Source organism: Echinops telfairi, unplaced genomic scaffold, assembly GCF_000313985.2.
Source record: "Echinops telfairi isolate 266 unplaced genomic scaffold, ASM31398v2 ScPeMD7_7421;HRSCAF=8459, whole genome shotgun sequence".
Taxonomy (NCBI): domain Eukaryota; kingdom Metazoa; phylum Chordata; class Mammalia; order Afrosoricida; family Tenrecidae; genus Echinops; species Echinops telfairi.
This window is the reverse complement of record NW_022111321.1, coordinates 12,206,617-12,225,260: the sequence shown is the minus strand read 5'-3', so window position 1 is coordinate 12,225,260 and position 18,644 is coordinate 12,206,617. Positions and strand designations below refer to the sequence as shown.

Genomic DNA, 18,644 nt, shown 5'->3' with positions numbered 1-18,644 from the left:
GACACTATTTTCCTCTGCATTTGCTTTAGAAACAATGCAATTTAGAACCCAACAGGTTAAAAACATGTTGGAAGTTTGGGGCAGGATGAGCTTTCTCTTTATGGAGCAAGAATACAGTATTGATGTTCTTATTTTATCTGAAAAAAAAGAAGAAGTAGCTCTGGCCTTATAGGGAAGAAAGATATTTTTGCTAAATGAAAAATGTACTACTCTCTGCTTCTTCCCACAATATCCATAAATATGCTGAGGTCGTTTATTTTGCCAGATGGGTTTTGAGACCCTGATGAAACTAGAGATGCCCTCATTTTTGATATTTCCTGAGCATTCTACCACAAGCCACAGTTCTTAGGAGGGGGGAAAAAGTTGTTATGTCAGCATGTTTACCTTGAACTGCCTGGGGGGTTGAAACATGTCCGTAAGCCATGACTCACCCTTGGAGGCCTATAAAAGTCAAGGTGTGCCTGTGCACAGACAGCAGCCTACAGGCATAGCGAGCCAAGATGCATCCACGTGTCCTGGCTGCCTTCTTCTTCTGGAGCTGGCTCCACTGTTGGTCTCTGCCTCTTCCTGACAAGGATGACAGTGATGGAGACCTGTCCGAGGAAAACTTCCAGTTTGCAGAGGTAGAGTATCTTGCTCATCTCCATGGTGGGGGGCAGATCATAAAGGTCCAGCTCTTTTCAAACAGGTGGTTTGGGTTTCTTTTGTAGCACTATCTGAAATCATACTACTATCCCCGGAACCCTGCTGGAATCCTGAAGAAGATTACAGGCTTGTCCTTGGCGGACAGGCTCCGAGAAATGCAGTCTTTCTTTGGCTTAGAAGTGACCGGCCAACTTGATGATAACACTTTAGACATCATGAAAAAGCCAAGATGTGGAGTCCCTGATGTGGGCGAATACAATGTTTTCCCTCGAACTCTCAAATGGTCGAAAACGGATTTAACTTACAGGTACATCACAGGCCATTTAACAGTGGCTCGTTTTTTTAACATTGACCTATCAAGCATTGCATGTTTATTTTTATCACGAACTATGCTTGATGATCATACATCTTACTGCTTTGTTTTGCTCAAACCAAACTCCCTGCCATGGAGCCAGTGCTGACTCATAGCCACCCACTGTGGGTTTCTGAGAGGATGGTCATTGTGTGGAGGAGCTGTGGTTTCTAACTGCCATCCCAGCCACTTGCAGCCCAATTTGTAACCACTACCTCACGGGGCTCCTTCGTTTACCTAAGAGGTCTTAAAGACTGCGGTGGGAGGGAAGTCCAGGGATACAGTTAACACAGTTGATGCGATATTCATAACCTCTCCTGTCGTTAAGTTAGTTGGCCCAGCATTATTTTTCAGTGGAAATCTCAAAATATTTCTTTGAGAAATGAAATAAAAATAGAAAGGAAAATAAGCTTAAGAAAAAAAATTCAAATGGAGCAAATCAAGTGTTCTTATTAAATCGGTGCTAAAGATGAACAATTTCACTTTTATTCTCTCTAGGAACAGAGATAATCCATTCGCTTAGCTCTGTAAGTTCAAAATCTCAGGGTGCACAATAAATTCTACTAAACATCTGAATATTGAACATTTATGATGTGACATGATCAGATGTTTAGAAATAGTCAAATGTTTGAACTCATCCCTTAGTGATTCAAAAGTTTAGCTTGAGTGCTAGACAAAAGGTTGAAGGTTTGACTCTATGCAGAGGCTTCTGGGAAGAGAGGTCTGGCTATCTACTTCTAACAAATCAGCCACTGAAAGCCTTTGGGAGTACAATTCTACTCTGACATCCTTGGGGTTGCCACGGCCAGCTTTCCTTAAGGAGTGTAATAATTAATAAATTATTTGAAACAATGGACCAGTAGCACTTTTAAGACACTACTGTGTTTTGAGTTGAAAAGTAAGAGTCTAAGAAAATGTATTCAAGATAGCTTTCACCTTCCAAAAATGTAATGAAAGGGTTCTCTGTGCACTAGGATTGTGAATTACACCCCTGATCTGACCCCTCCTGAGGTTGCCAAGGCTGTGAAGAAGGCCCTCAAAGTCTGGTCGGATGTGACACCTCTGAATTTCACCAGAGTTCACAACGGCACCGCTGACATCATGATCTCCTTTGGAACTAAAGGTAACAAAACAAACCATTTTTGAAAGACCTATCCATTCCCATTCTTAATTGGTTTCATTATTTTGTTCACTTTTTTCAGTCATTTGCTAACTTTAACAGTATTCAACAAGCCTCACCTGGACCTAATAGATACAATAAGATTCCTAACTCGTGTCTTGCTCTTGTGTGTAGAGCATGGCGATTTCTACCCATTTGATGGGCCTTCTGGTCTCCTGGCTCATGCTTTTCCTCCTGGGCCCAATATTGGAGGAGATGCCCATTTTGATGATGATGAAACTTGGACAAGTAGCTCCAAAGGTAATACTTCTCATAGAGTGACAGCTCGTGGGTTATTGGATTATATACGATAAATAGCTCTCTGGTAAGAAATTAGGAAGCACACAAGCAAATTATATTTGGTAGTTGATTACATGGCCTAAAATATTTTAAAAGTTTATATTGAATACGTACAAATGTTTTTTCATAAGTGAGATGTGTAAAAACCAATGTGAAACATGAGAACCTAGCAAAAATTTGCATAATTTGTCATGGTAGTGGGAGGGGCCCAACCTTGAAATAGAGTGGAAAGGTCTCGATGGCCGAGCAAAATATTATTACTGTGGATTACTTTTGGCACGTTGAAGGACAGTTTACTATAAATCTCTATCTAAAACTTATTAATGTTGAATCTGTAGATTATAGAGGCATTAGAAGTGTGCTGAAATAGTCTTCTTGTTGTTGTTGTTGGTGGTAGAAATGTGAATTTCACATGTTAATCAACTCTTTGATCTCCAGGATGTGTGTTCCTTGTTTCAAACTTGCCTGTATTACTTATAACTAGCTGTTCAATATATTCAAGTTGGTTTCTTATTCCAAACAATATGAGACACCAGATGAAGGCTGCAGTTACACAAGCAACAGGAAACTGTGTGTTGAATGAATTCAACAGCTCAAAAATTATGAATGTTAATAAATTTCCAAAGAAAAGCCAAAAAGATTGTTCCAATGAGAGCTTCACTCTGGAGTGGTATTGCCAGTTAGAGGTAGTTGCTAGACAGCTGATTTTTATAATTCACGTTTTAGAAATTATTTTTCCAAAGAGCAAAACTGGACTTTGGATGGTCCACTCCTACCTTTTGAACTCTTGAATTGAGTCAGTCTATGGAGAGGGAGGAGAGACATTTACATGTTTATATGCAGAATGTTCGAAAGGTGAGAACAGTTTTAGAAAGGATGGACACCATCTGTATTTTGTTAAGACAGTGAGAGTGCGCCTTTGTTTCAGATGCCTGCATAAATTCTGGGCTTGAGATATTGATCAAATATGCGCCAACAAATCTAGATTAATTTTTCAGCTGAAGGTCAAGAACAGGGTTCCTGGCTAGGCATTTCAATGAAGAAGTAATTAAAAGTTACAGAAAGTTTTATTGTCTTTATTGCTTGTATAATTTTATAAAATGATTATACAGTAAAACCTGTGAGAGCTGGAACTCAAAGGGACTACCTTGTCTTTCAGGTCTTACAAGTTTTCCACTTCATGGCTAATGATTTCAGTGGAAAACACTTGTGTTTTCCATTTCTGACAGATTTGCTCCTTACACAGATTCATTTTTACCAATTTCACTGTATATTTTCTTAATGCATAGACTATGATGGCAAAGGACATCTGAAGTCAAATTGAAACAATGGTTCCTGCTTGGGTGTATTCTAAGGAGGAACAATTGCTATTGTCTTAGTTGTCATATAATCATTCATTTATCTTTCTCACCAACTTAAATATCGGTATTCAAACTCAGAGTCACAGCCATCACATCAACTCGGGTTCATAGTGACCCTTTAGGATAGGACAGAACTGCCCATGTGGATTTCGGAAACTATAGCTTCTTATAGGGGTAGGAGCCTCGTTTTTTGGTTTTGTCTTGATTTTTGTCCAGAGCAATGGCTCCTGATGTCAAACTACTGACTTTGCGGTTAGCAGCCCCAGGCGTAACCACTGTGCTGCCAGGATCCTTACAGCCCAGTTCGAGAAGGCTCACAAAGTGGTCGAACACATGCCTAGAGAAAGCCATGCAAATACAGTGGCACAGTGCCCTTCCAGAGTAAAGTTTACCAATCACACCCAGAGTTTGTGTCTCTAGACTCCGTGCCATCAGTGGATGTCCATTCATAGCGACCCTATTAGGGCCGGGTAGAAATGCCCTTGTGGATTTCCACGACTATAACTCCTCCCGGAGAAGAAAGCCTCATCTTTCTCTTTCAAGACTTGAGATATTCTGGAATCGCCTGGGTGGAATTTGTTCCCTCATGACTATTTACTGCATCCAAGGAGCCCTGGTGGTGGAGTGGTTAGCATTGGGCTGTTAACTGTCAGCAGTTCGAAACCACCAGCTGCTCCACAGGAAAAAATATAAGGCTTTCTACTCCCGTAAAGAGTTACAGTCTTGGAAACCCACAGGGGGGAGGTCTGCCTTGGCCTACAGACTCACTATGAGTCGGGATTTACTTGCTGCAGTGCGATGAGGCTCCCAATCAGCCATCATCCCTTACCAGCTGCCTCCTGCTTGGCAGTCCTCGAGCATGTCTTACACTCTGGGATTTTCTGCATTCTTCAGTGCAGGTTCTAACTGTCCATTCTTTTCACCTGACCTTGGGCAGTTAAAGCGCTCATCAGCATTCCTAGTATCTTCACAGCGCAGAGCAAATCAGTATTGCTAGGCTTTCCCGGCAAATTCCTAGTGATTTGAGAGCCAACAGCTGGCATTCAAAATATATAGGCAGGTGCACTTAAAGAGAGGACAAAGTTACAAGGATTTAAATCAACACTTGGCATCTCTCTTCAAGAAACGTAATACTGAGTTTTAAAATATGCGTGAGTGAGCCAATGAAGGGGGGGAGCAAGCCAAATAGATGAGGAAGATGGTATTTCTTTCCATTAGCTGGTCAGTTGAGCACACTGTTTTCTTGTTGTTTCTTTATGTATGTGTGTTTTATTCTTAAACTTTTTCTATGTACAGGCTACAACTTGTTCCTTGTTGCTGCCCATGAGTTCGGCCACTCCTTAGGCCTGGAGCACTCCAAGGACCCGGGAGCACTCATGTTTCCCATCTACACCTACACGGGCAAAGGCCACTTCGTGCTTCCTGATGACGATGTCCAAGGGATCCAGTCGCTCTACGGTAACTCTTACTCTGCGCCCTTAACAGCAGCATACAAACATATGTTCGCTATGATCACGAATGCGATCCTGGTTTTGCTACTAAAACCTAGGTAAATACACGTACCTCCCCCTGCCCACCCCACCCCCAATAAACTAGGGAACCGAGTAGAAAATATTCACTTCTTGAAGGTACGTTTGATTTCAAACACCTCAGAGAGAAGAAAATATTTTATTCCGCATTTAACCAATGAGGAACCTAAGCCTCAGAAAGTGTCAATCTGTTCCTCTAGTCATACAACAGGAGTCCCTGGGTGGTTCGAGCAGTTTAGTACTGGGCTACAAACCTCAAGGTTGGTGGTTCAAGTGTCCCTACAGGTGTCTCAGGAAAGAGGCCTGGTGGTCTGTGTCTGAGAACCTGGGGCGCGCAGTCCCACTCTAAAACATATGGACATTAAAAAGGATGGGTTGCAATTGACTTGGTTACCACTGGGGGTTACCCCCACCCCGTGTTATTCACACAACCAGTGGTCTAAGTGAATTCCTAGCCAGCTTTAGTAAATTATAAGTGTCCTTTCAAGTGTTCCCATTTGCCACAGTTGAAATTGCCCAAGCGATCTGTGGTAGTTTTAAATCAGCACCTATAGCAACTGTTTTGAGAATATTTGTCTTTGTTCTCTTCAAGATTTTCAATTGTATTTACAAAGTGATTTAACCCAAAGAAGGAAGAGGGTCTGGCATGAGTAGAGTTAAAGCCACAGTGCACAGCTTCTCAGTGTAAACATTGCCGGGGCGCCTGACAGAACATATGATCATACGACCCCAACAATCCGTACAGCGGCTGGTGTCGGTGCTATGGACTTGCTGATGGCACAGGGCAATTGCGGATCTACTTCAACATTCTTATTATTCCTGCAAAATCATGACCAGGAGATTGGTGACAGAGTCAGACGATCTCTCCAAAACTCACACCAGGAAGTCAAATCTGACTGACAGCAACCCTGTCGGACAGAGTAGAGAGGCCCCTACGGCTTTCCGAGACTGTACCTCTCTATGGGAGTAGATGAACCACTGGCCTTGCCGTCGACAACCCAACACATAACCAGGGGTCCTTAAGAACGAGACAGAGAAACGTGGTGTCTAATTATTGCTGTGCACTTCATCCTGTCCTCACTCGTGTTAGCAGGAGGGACAGTTACAAACAAATGACAACGGTAGTCTAGTTGGTGCAAACTGATAAAGCAACGCTGGCCGCGGCCGACAGCTGGTAAAACAGGCAAAGGGGGTGGGGAGCTCCAAGATGATGAGCTTTCAGAGATAGTTGAAAGAGAAGATCTTTTTTCACGAACAGCCTACCCCAAACTTCTGCAAAGATGGAGGAATGGTGATTCCAACGTCTTTTGCTTTTCCCCTGCTATTAACTACGATGAGCCTCCAACCCCCTACACGTGTAGTTAAGATGACTCTCCATGGGTCCGGAAGAATAAAGGGAGAAAGGACCTGTCTGACGGTGGCAACCCTTGATGCAGGAAACGGAAGGATAGGGGAGCGGGGCTGTTCTATCGGAGCCTCTGCCTTCAATGCAGAGAATCTTCTTTTCCTCTCTCTTAGCAGAGTCAGCTGGTTGCACTGAGACCAGGGCCATCCGTAAGGTCACAGTCAGTAACTTCCTTGATTCATTTGGCATTTCAGGTCCAGGAGATGAAGACCCCGACCCGAAACATCCCAAAACTCCGGAGAAATGCGATCCCGCCTTAACCATTGATGCCATCACCAGTCTCCGCGGAGAACTCATAATCTTCAAAGACAGGTACACTTGGGATTCTTTCATGAGGTCTGCATGTGACAAACGTGTGAACGCATGTCTGCAGATTGCCAAGCATGCAGTCAAATGCTTCAAGATGAAGTTAACGGTACAAATAATAGAACTCTCGGCAGAAATTTTGACACATTTCAGATCAAATAGATGATAAATGAGCATTTTACTTCTCAGTGGGTCCTATTGGCATTGTGCAGCTTCCTTTTACATCTTCAGTTGTAAATATTTTTCACAAACATAACCAAGTACATCTAGAAATCCAAGTTATATAAGTGACAGGTTAGCACTGAAAGTAATTATTATATTGTAACACAAATATTATCTCATAATATATAATACTATATAATATATAATGTGAGATATTATATCATATTACATATCCCATGATATTATGTTTGGTGTATATTATATATCATTATTACATGTATTATATCCTAAATTATCATATCATGGCATTACTCCAAATGCTACTTTAACTCCTTTCGGTAAGGAAAAACTTTGATTCTGGAAACATGTTAGAATTTGGGAGGAGAAGACTTCTGTAAACCTGGAGCTATAGGTATTGAAAAAGAATTTTAATGGCTACATTTTTCCCAATAGGTTTATTCATTTATTCACCCATGAATCCCCCCCACCCTCACTCACCCCCATCCTGCCATGAGACACAACAGTACTCCCAGTGTTCTCTTGCTGTTAAGTCTCTGCCAGGCTTTGCTCAGGGCAAGCATCACTTATGTAACTCAGGCTTAGTCCAGACCCCTCTGCAGTGCCTGGCACACTTCCTCGCCACTTCTAGGAAAGGCAAAACTGAGCAAAGCATGATTAACCCGCCAAAGTCACAGAGTCCCCCGAAAGCTTCTGTGACATTTTACATTTGAACACTGTAGGCTAGCATTAAGCTAAGAAATTGGATCCCCGTCCCCCTTCACAGATGTAACAATTAAATAGAATTGCTTTGATGTGAAAACAACTGCCAGAGAATAAGAATATTCCACTTTGAAACATGCCTTTTTACTCACTATAAACTTCATATCGTATTTTTGTGTTAGATTTTTCTGGCGCCTGCACCCTCAGCAGGTTGAGGCGGAGCTGTTTTTAACGAAATCATTTTGGCCTGAACTTCCCAACAACATTGACGCTGCATTTGAGCATCCTTCTCAGGACCTTATCTTCATCTTCAAAGGTAAGCCTTCCACAAGTAAGGCTGCTCGCAGCTCCAGGCTGGCGGTGGAGGACTTGATGCGATGAGAGTCTTAGTCAATGACTATTCCTGAAAACATGCCAACATTAAGAATCCAGGACAACGAGGAGCAGCTAGAAAGCACCTGAGACTGTTGTCCTAAACAGCTCTAATCTGTCCTATCAAAGTTCCACTTGATTACTTATCCTATTCGCTTTGTGGTTCACATCAATCATGTCTGCCTTTGCTTAGCTCGCCTCAAAATTATGTACTGCATGAACATTATAATATTATACATTTTGAAAAATTGAAAGAAAACTATAACGCTACCCTTCTAAAAAAAAGTCAATTTTCCTCTCTTTTTTCTAGTTCTTCTGCACGGTTTTTATATCCTTCTAGTGAAGATACACTTTTACTTTATAATTGTTTCCTTGACATAAAATCACAAAAAGTTTTTAAAATTGCTACTCTATCTTTATGATTATATTTTATAATGATTATACAACAGACTACTGATGTGAACTTGTTTCTGTTGTTTGACTATTGTAATGAAACTAGTTTTTCAGAAAAAACAAAACTCTGGATGGTGTAAATTTTAGTTTTTAATCTAGTTTACTGTGCCTGTTTATTCATGCAGAAAACATCAAAGTTTTTTCACTCAACTCTAAACTGAATATTCAGAGATAATAAATTGCAAAAATCATCATGACATTTGGATGGGTGTACTCATATATAGGAAATTAGAGTTGCAATGGGACTTAAAATCTGTTTAAAGAATGCTATTTTTCTATTGCATAGATGTGGTGATCACAAACACCAAACATTTTATTTCTACCCACATGACCTTTCTTTAATCAATTAAGTGTACAATATGTGAATTCTAATAGATTCCCTTGGAAAATAAAATTTTCTTTAACTTATTTCAGGAAGAAACTTTTGGGCTCTTAACGGCTATGATATTTTGGAAGGCTATCCCAAAAAAATATCTGAACTGGGATTTCCAAAAGAGATTAAAAGGATAAGTGCAGCTGTTCACTTTGAGGATCGCGGCAAGACTCTCTTATTCTCAGGAAATCAAGTCTGGAGGTATAGCAGCCATCCTTACTAACCCGCATTGTGTCGTAGAGGCAACGTCCGTCTCTAACATCTCTCACTGCTATGAATTATTATCTGATGTATTTGTTACAATGTCAAACCAGTTGTTCATTTCTGCTTCATGTCAGCTATTTCAGAGAGTCTAGTAGACAAGTATTGCATTCTCTTGAAGCACATATGTACATATAATATTCATTTCTTCCCTCTATTTTCTTTTTTAGTCCTTCATTAGTTGTGCCTCAACCATAACAAAGCCATCCTTTTCACTTTGTCCCCTTCATACTTTCCAATCTTTCTTCTGCATTCCCTTTCTTATCAACCTCTTCTAAGCCACATGTGGTTTCATCATTTCTGGCCCAAATACCTATAGGAAAAGATTGATTGAAAGTAGACTGCTGTTTTTACATAGCTGGGCGATCCTTTGGGGGAAGTTATTCAGGAAGGGGATAGGCCAGTAGTTTGTGATGTCAGCCTCATTCTGAAGGGCACGTAGAACTGAACTATTAAAAGCAAATGTAGATTTAAGGTAATTGTATATTAGTAACATTTTGGAACCCATATCTATTTGGGGGTATGAGGCTGTCTTAAAGATACCCAACACTTGAAATACCTAAAACCAAAGCTTTGCCCCATCTCGCTCTCTCTCTCTCTCTACACACACACACACACACACACACACACACACACACACACACACACACACACACGAATATCATTTTTGCCTTTCGAGTTATTTTTGATAATTACATTCATGACTATAAACATTACTTTTAGACTACCCTTTCATGCCTACTTTCCTTTATGAAATCTGTGGTCCAATCACAATGTATTGCTTTGTGATCTCAAATATTTTGTGCTTTTACTACCCTAACTCTCCCCTTGGCAATTCTTTTCACTTGAAAAGTCTAGCCCTGCATCACTCTCTTGAAATTCTTGAACTCTATTTGAATACCATTTCAGCTGCAAAGCCTTTTCTGAACATCATCCTGAGATGACCAACCCTTGGCCTATACTCAGAGGATCTTGAGTGCTCTTGCATCCTTGATGCTTAGCTTCTCTTGCCTGGTGTTGCAGTCATGTGTCTGCAGATATTTGCTTTCTTGATAGTAGTGATTACCTTTTACACAATGCAACATACATTAGAAATGTACAATACTCTAATTAAAAACAGCAGTGAATTAAAATATCTTTCTTTTTATCTGAAATATCATTATTTCAGAATGTCGTTGGTCAATCAGGGTGAGTGTAGTCAGGGGAGGTGGAGTATGGGATGTAAAACTTTACGTCATACTCTCTATAAGTTTTAAGTACAGAAATTAAGCCTTACTTCTTTTTGAACGCATTAGTGAACTTAGCTGCTTTGCACATAGTGAGTGACCAATAGATAATCATTTAATGAATAATTAATTAAACTTATTTTTTTAGAAACGTCTTTAAAATGATGTGATTTATTACAGGTGCCTAAGTTTTGAAATGGAGAATGAGCCCTAGCTTTACAAAATGGCTTTTGCACAAGTCAACAAACACTCACCAAGTACCTCACCCACAAACACACTCCGTGTCACACATCAGTGTAGAAAGCCACCACATGTTAAAATGTACTTAAATTCTTAAAATCCTCATAAGTTTTGAAAGATGCCTTTATATGTAGTGTAAACTGTCTAAGAAATTGTATAAGAGTAACCTAACTCACTTAGGAATTTCTCTTCCTTATTCAATAGCTACGATGATATTAACCATATTATGGATAAAGACTACCCCCGACTAATAGAAGAGGAGTTCCCAGGAATTGGTGATAAAGTCGATGCTGTCTATGAGGAAAATGGTAACCAGTTTCATTGCATTGACCTTAAAAGAGGACTTCTGTGGCCTCTCAAAACACTTTGTCTTATAAACCTTTCTTTCTATATAGGGTTTAGATGTGCTAATAACGATATGCCCATTAAAGAATGAACGATTCTTGAATGCTTATTTACAAAAGCAAAGGAAAAATAGCCACCTTAGAATGACTGAGAATCGGACGGAATGACTGTTTATTGCATCAATGAAAGAATGCTCTAATTTCCTCAAACCAAACTCACTGACATCAGGGCAATTCCCACTCACGGTGACCCCCACGGCAGAAGAGAACTGTTTGTGTGGGCCTCACCTAATTCAGTGGGCCACCAGAACCCCGTCGCAGTAACTTAAGCACTAAATTATGATGAAAGATACTAAAGATGCCAAGAACCTTGACTGAATTAAGATTGAGTGAGGATTGATTTCTATATAAAGATATGAAGCTATCATAATTATATAACGATTTTCTTCTTTAATTATGAAAAGAAATTCTTCCCAACAAAGTACACTAACATTAGTAATTGAAGTTTCAAAATTAGAATTCATGGGAAGTTCTAGGTGAAAATTTAGGGGGCCTTAGAACTTTTATAATATATATAGAGAGAGGAGGGTTGAGAGAGAGAGATGCTTCAAAAAATTGTGGGAAAATGGACTTAAAAGATAAGGGCATTTTTCCATATACTCCATGATATATATATAATATATACCATATATATATCTTGGTAGGAGCCCTGGTGGCATAGTGGCTAATGTGTTGGGCTGTTAACCATAAGGTTCTCAGTTTAAATCCACCAGCTGCTCTGTGGGAGAAAGGTGAGACTTTCTACTCCTGCCAAGAGCTAGTCTTGGAAACCCTAGTCCTACCGTGACCTGTCGGGGTTGCTGTGAGTCAAATGGACTCGATGGCAGTGCGAAATGTCCCTGGAAGCAGCAGGAAAGTGTACATGGACAAAGATCAGCATGTTTTTTAAAGAAAGAGTAAGATTTAAGAGACGGGATCTTTAATGCTAGCTGGAGTCAATGTAATTAATTTCAAACTCTAAGATGTTCTTTATCATCTTCTTTCCTCCTAGGTTATATCCATTTTTTCAGCGGACGCATACAGTTTGAATACAGCATGTGGAGCAGCCGCGTTGTTCGCATCTTGCTAACCAACTCTATATTGTTGTGTTAGCTGTGCTTTAAAGATTTGTAATTTAAATCCTGGAGAATATTTGAAAAAAATACTTCTAGAGGTATTGGAGGTGGGGGACACAGGCTGATATCAGGGGAAAGCTTAGTTCTGTGAACAAGCTTCAGTAAGTTATCTTTGAATATGTAGTATCTATAGGGCTATGCGTGGCTGGAACCACCCTGAAGAATTTTTAAAGTAATGAGAATCAGCATGCGCAAAGATCATCTGATTCTTGTGTTGTAACACTTGCTGGAATTTCCCATTCGCAAAATGAGATACATGGTCTATCAAAAAGTTAAGCTATTTATTAAAAGTTTGCAAAGCCATAAAAGTAAATCAGATGTATGCCATTAATGTCGTCTTTATGAAAAAATACAAGGTAGTATGAGAATAGATTTTTAAAGTACGTATGGTAGCCCTCCGTGAAACAAAAAGCAACCAAGGTGACATGTCTGTGATAAATATATTGCAGATAACTTTTCTGAAAAGCAAGTAATTTCTTTTTCTTAACAAGAAGATTCTGATGTTTATGTCCATCTCCAGACAGACATTAAAATAAATGTCAGAGTCACCAGAGCTATGACTGATGCTGAAGAGGGTACTTGGCCTTTCAACTGTGTTTCATTTCCACTTTTGATAATGATGCAAAGGCCACACTCAAAACAAATATCTCTTTGCATATTTATAGAAAACAAAGAGACAATTTTCAATTTTCAAAAATTATTTCAGGGCTCTCAACTCTCAAAAAGTAAAGAAGAAAAATGGTCACCAAGTGTTGTAAGGGCACATACTACTTTTAAAGTATACATCATTTGATCATTTATGGCTACAAGAATGATTAAACCCCATTATATATAGATAAGCCTTTTCGTCATCCAGTTCGCTTTGGATAAGTAGGCTGTTTGGGGAATGCTTGTGTGTTGGAGTACAAATTTATCTCATACATTGGAAATATATGCATTAAAATGAGATGTTCTTTTGGAGGATGGTCTACTAAGTGTTGATCTTGAAGATGTGGCCAGCACTTCCCTGTGCCGAGGACCACAGTGGGCAGATCCGTAGACACTGACTGCATGAATGGGCATCAAGAGAAGGACTCTCGAGCTGAGAGATCTTGTTTATAAAAACTCAGGCAAAGAAAGTTTATCATTTTGTACCATGTTCTTAGGTAGGACGTGTTTATTATATTGTTTATAATAAAATGATATTTTCAGCAAGCTTTAATGTGTGTTTTTATCTTGGAGGAAATATGGCTCTCTGGTAGAATTATTGCCTCCCGCAATGGAGACCTGAGTTAAGTTCTTGCCAGAGCCTCTGTCACCCGTCTATCAGTGGAGACACTGTAAGGAAAGCTCACAGTATTGCTAGGATGTTAACCAGGTTTCAGCAGAACTTCTAGACTTAGAAAGACTAGAAAGCATTCTATATCGCCAGGGTATAACACATTTTGCTCTTGAATTATCCTGGGCGAGCTTTCCTATTACATTTGACAATAGTGTCCTGGATCTTTCCATCCTTATTTCAGAAGATGAACATATTATATATTTATATAAAATATACGTATATGTATCAGACCTCACAGGTCACTTCTGCACTTAGCTACTACATTTAAGTCTGGGTTATGGCAAAGACTTTTAGAGATTTCACAGGAGGTTGTGAGATTTACAATTATCCCACTAGATGGCGGTGGCGATACCCGTTTGAAAACGTCTGAGTTCAGCCAAGCAAACTGGGGCTTTGCTCTTTAATGTAGGGGATGAGGCGTTTGGCCAAATCACCGATCGTCTATCCTAACTTTATAAATTTGGCTTTTAAATAAGGTTTATCAACCCAGGGCCCACGAGTAGCTTGCCCTGGAGCCCTTCTTCATATCTTCATACGTGTCCCTGTCAGTCACTTAGCTCTTCAACAACAAAGCTTTCTTTATGGAAATGAATGTCAGGATGGTCTATCGTGCCAAACCACCGAGATCTGTGGCATGAGTCATCACAAACCTCTGAGTGACACATCCCAAATGGCCCTCAAAATACACAATATGGAACCTGGGCTCCAAGCTGAAATCAAACTAGCACTTTCATGACGGGAAAAGAGGAAAGCCCCATATTTTCTTGCTTTCGCAAATATTTGCCAAATAAAAATGAATAAGTCGCTATTACCTGGAGACCACGTCAAGTTTAGAGGAAGAGGAAGAAGTATAGCCAGGATACTTTGCTGCTAATTTAATTTTTATAGCTCTACGATAGTTTAAAATGTGTGAAATTCAGTTCTAGGATTTCTTGGCTTTGCTCTGCCTTATTTTTCTTCAAAAAAGAAAGAAACCCTTTGCTATTGTGTTGATTCCTATGCATAATGACCCCATTGGGTAGCGTCAAACTGCCCCATAGGTTTCTCTTTACAGAAGGACTCCTGGTGGTTCTGTGGATTAAGCAAACCCACAGCGGTTCAAACCCATCAGCCACTCCCCAGGGGAAAGTTGAGGCTGTCTGCGTTGGTAGAGATTTACAGTCTCTGAGGTTTCAAGAGATCAAATGACTCATTGCATTGCATAAATCTGCTGCACAAGACCTCCTGAACGTGTTGACAAGCAAGAACGTTACTTTGAAGACTAACTACGTGTGCCTGACCCAAGCCTTGGTATTTTTAATTACCTTATATGCCAGTGAAAATTGGATATCGAGGGACGGCAGGCGAGCAAGACGGCACAGACTCAGGGCACGCAGGGCGGGGCCGGGCCCCGCAGCCTGGAGAGGAGGCAGAGGGACGCAGGAGGTCGAGTCCGAGGGAGGAGGCTGAGGAGGAATGGGGGTGGAGGCTCGGGGAGGAGGCTGGAGGACCAGGGCGAGAGGAGGGGTGGTGGAGGCCGAGGGAGGAGGCTGAGGGAGGAGGCTGAGACAGGAAGGGAGGTCGAGGCAGGAGGGTGGTGGAGGCCAGCGGGGGTTGCTCTCGAGGGTTCTGGGGACGGCTGATGGTGGAGCGTTTGGGTGGGAGGGGAGCTTCTGATGGAGAAGGGCGGCTAGTACCTTCCTGCTGGGAATACACAGGTCTTTCCCTGGCCCCTTTATCCTTTGGGGTGAGAGTCCAGCGAGAATCGCCAACTCATGGTCCCCAACTAGTGCCCCGTCTCCCCAGCCTCAGAGCAAGGCTGGTTGGTGGTGCTGAGAAATGGGGCCTGCGGCCTTGGGAGAAGATGGATGCAGCCTGTGAATTTGGACCCAAAATCAGCCTTAGGGAGTAGGCGCTGGGACCATGGGAACGCTCAAGCCTCCTTTCCCATCTTCAGCGCTCCGTCTAGAGCTGCGGTTCTCAACCTGTGGGTCATGACCCCTTTGGGGGTCGAACGACCCTTTCACAGGGGTTGCCCAATTCACAACAGTAGCAAAATGATAGTGATGAAGTAGCAACAAAAAATAATTTTATGGTTGGGGGCGGAGGTCAGCACAACCCGAGGAACTCTGAAAGGGTCGCAGCATGAGGAAGGTTGAGAACCACTGCTCTAGAGGGGAGGCTACCAGACACCAGAGAATCACTTTCCAGTATCACTGTTGGATTTGAAGGGTGCTCAAGAGTTGATGGCTGAAGAGTCACCCACTCCAGTCTGGAAAGGATTGATTCTGTACAAGGGAGTTAGCCTACATGGGCCCAATATCCCTCTCTTAACAGGGCTTTTAAAAATTAGTACCTGGGGCTAATCAAAGACAATATCAACAGAAGATTATTATGTCCCAAGGGGATGATCATTAAGACTCTGTACCATAAATGAACAAGGAGGTTTCGAAAGGGAGCCAAAGGCAGATTAAAACAAACAAACATAGATCCAGGAATGGGTTTGTGGCTCGTACTAAATCCTAGCTCCAATTTAAGAACAATTAACTTTTACATCATGGTCCTGCTTGATACTCGTCCTCAGGAAGGGAACACAGAAGATACTCGTGCTGTAGCAAAATGTGGTGAAGAAATTAGATGGTGCCTGGCTATCAGATAACCTAGTGTCTGGGGTCTTAAAGGCTTGTTTCCAAACAAGCAGCCATCAAAGGGGGTGGGGTGGGGGTGGAGGTGGGGTGGGGGCGGGCAAAAGGCAGCTGATGTCAAGGAGTCCAGGAATGAAAAGAATGTTCTGCAACTGATTGTGGTAGCCCTTGTACAATACTGCTTGATGTGATTGAATGATGGAATGCTATGATATCTGTATTAACAACTCTCAATAAAATGGTTTGGGGGGGGGTGTAAAAAAAAGAATCTAAATTTTCAATGGTGCTGAGATTCAAAAGAAAAAAAAAGATGTGTAGCCTTGGAGACCCCATTCAGGGGCCCAGCGAGTCAGATGAGTCTCAGTTAATTAGATAACAGTGGAATTGCGTTTTTGGTTTTCTACAGTTATGATAACCTTACTATAGAATCAAGGGCTCTTGGTGATGCAGTGAGTTGAGCATTTGGGCTGTGAACAAAAAGGTCAGCAGTTTATAAACCCAGATGCAGAACAAGCTGAGGCCACCTGTAAACATAAGCAGCCGTGGAAACCCTAGGAAGCAGTTCCCCTCTGTCCTGGAGGGTGGCTATGAGGCAGAATCAACCTGAAGGCAGTGGGTTTGGTTTGAAGTATAAGACCCCGAGTCCCTGGGTGCTAAAGTGTTTAACAAACTTGCTTGCTCACCAGTTAGTGATTGGAGCCCACTGAGAGGGGTCTTGAGAGAAAAAAACGGCAAACAACTTCTGAAAAATCAGCCACAACAAACTCTATGGAGCATCGTTCTACTGGTACACATGTGGGGTCTGCCTGGGTCAGCGCTGATTGGATGGAAACTAATTCTAAATCGTGAATCTTCTATTCAATTATCCTGCCATGTATCAACTGAGCAACCAGAATAAAACAATTCTCCCGAAGTACTGACATCTAGCAATTTCTTGTGACTCTTAAGCTTGATTGGGATCTGACTGATATTATTCAAACCTTCCTGTTACGTCCTTCACAAATGAAGATGGTGTTGTTCCGGTTACCACTGTCTTATGCTGGATTAAAGGACATCATTTAAGCATCAGGGTGACATCCCCATCTGCCGCACCAATAAGATTAAAAATTAGTATCCAAAGCTTTGTTTGTTATGTTTGCTTTTTACTGTTTACAATGCCAGTAGCTTTCCTTTCTTGACAATCCTTTAAAAAAAGTATTAATATTATTTTAGAGTGAACCAAGCACTGAAAGATAGTCTAGTACAAGTCACAAACAAAACGGTCCCTGTCATCCTTCCTATTCAGTTTGATAAAGGGTGTTAACTTCTGGGGTTCACGGTCTGCCTTTTCTGGCTTGTACACTTTAGCTCCCTGAGTACCAGGGGCTGTTGGCTTTGCTTCCAAAATCAGCACAAGGTGAATGGAGTTCTGTGCCTGGAAAGGGCTCCGAGCAGAGGCAGTACGACGAGCATGCTTGTGCTGCCTTCGTTTCTGGCAAGGGGTGCTATGATACAGTGCCAACCTGGCCTTCAGCCACACCCACTTCCTGAACCCATTTATTAGCCTTTTCTCCATAATGGATAACCTACTTCCTTAGTCGTTGTCTTCCCAATTCCATAGGAAGCTCTGCAGAGAGCTATAGTCTAATGACACTGAGATCAAATCAAGGCCAAGGAAGCAGGGCTCTGAGGAAATGACGTAATGAGCAGTGTCTATGAATGTGTCACCCAAGTTCTTGTAGTTAATGTCGCTAGAAGCACCCCCTTACCAACAGCAGTTAGCCTAAGGTGCTTTACTGAACTCTGTCTCTGGGAAATTTTTATAACTTGCTACAATGCTTAAAAGCAGACAGGTTGGGTGTGGATGTCACCTCAAAGGGCCAGATCATATAGAAAGTCTTATTTACCTGACTGTTGTTAAAAGTCAGGCCCGGCTGACTGTTTAGTTAAGAAAGACATCGTTAGATTGGCCTAAGACTTAGGAACCTTAGTGTTTTGTTTGCTTCCTCATGGTCAAAAGTTGTTTGCAATGGTTGCCCTGAAACCTGAGTTCCTGTAAAACATGACTCCATATGTTCTCTATGTACTCTGATTTCAAACAGGGCATCACAAAGGCAGCCTGCTTTCCACGGGTGTGGTCTTCTCACTGGTACCTTCTCTGTAAAATGCCTCTTCCTCCTCTAACTTGTTGTTAGGTGCTGATGAGTGGGTTCCAATTCATAGTGACTCTATGCACAACACAGAGACTGCATGCACAACACAGCGACTGCATGCACAACACAGCGACTGCATGCACAACACAGACTGCATGCACAACACGGAGACTGCATGCACAAC

At 41.5% G+C, this 18,644-nt stretch overlaps 1 protein-coding gene across 1 annotated transcript; it reads left to right on the top strand.

Annotated features, from left to right (window-relative positions):
* The first annotated feature begins 500 nt into the window (after positions 1-500).
* MMP13 (matrix metallopeptidase 13) lies at positions 501-13,581 on the top strand. Its single transcript, XM_004709002.4, has 10 exons — positions 501-623; positions 711-952; positions 1,972-2,120; positions 2,292-2,417; positions 5,114-5,275; positions 6,946-7,063; positions 8,122-8,255; positions 9,179-9,338; positions 11,069-11,172; positions 12,260-13,581. Exons 1-10 carry the CDS (start codon positions 501-503, stop codon positions 12,358-12,360), a joined length of 1,419 nt encoding a protein of 472 aa, XP_004709059.1. The 3' UTR covers positions 12,361-13,581.
* Positions 13,582-18,644: the final 5,063 nt, after the last annotated feature.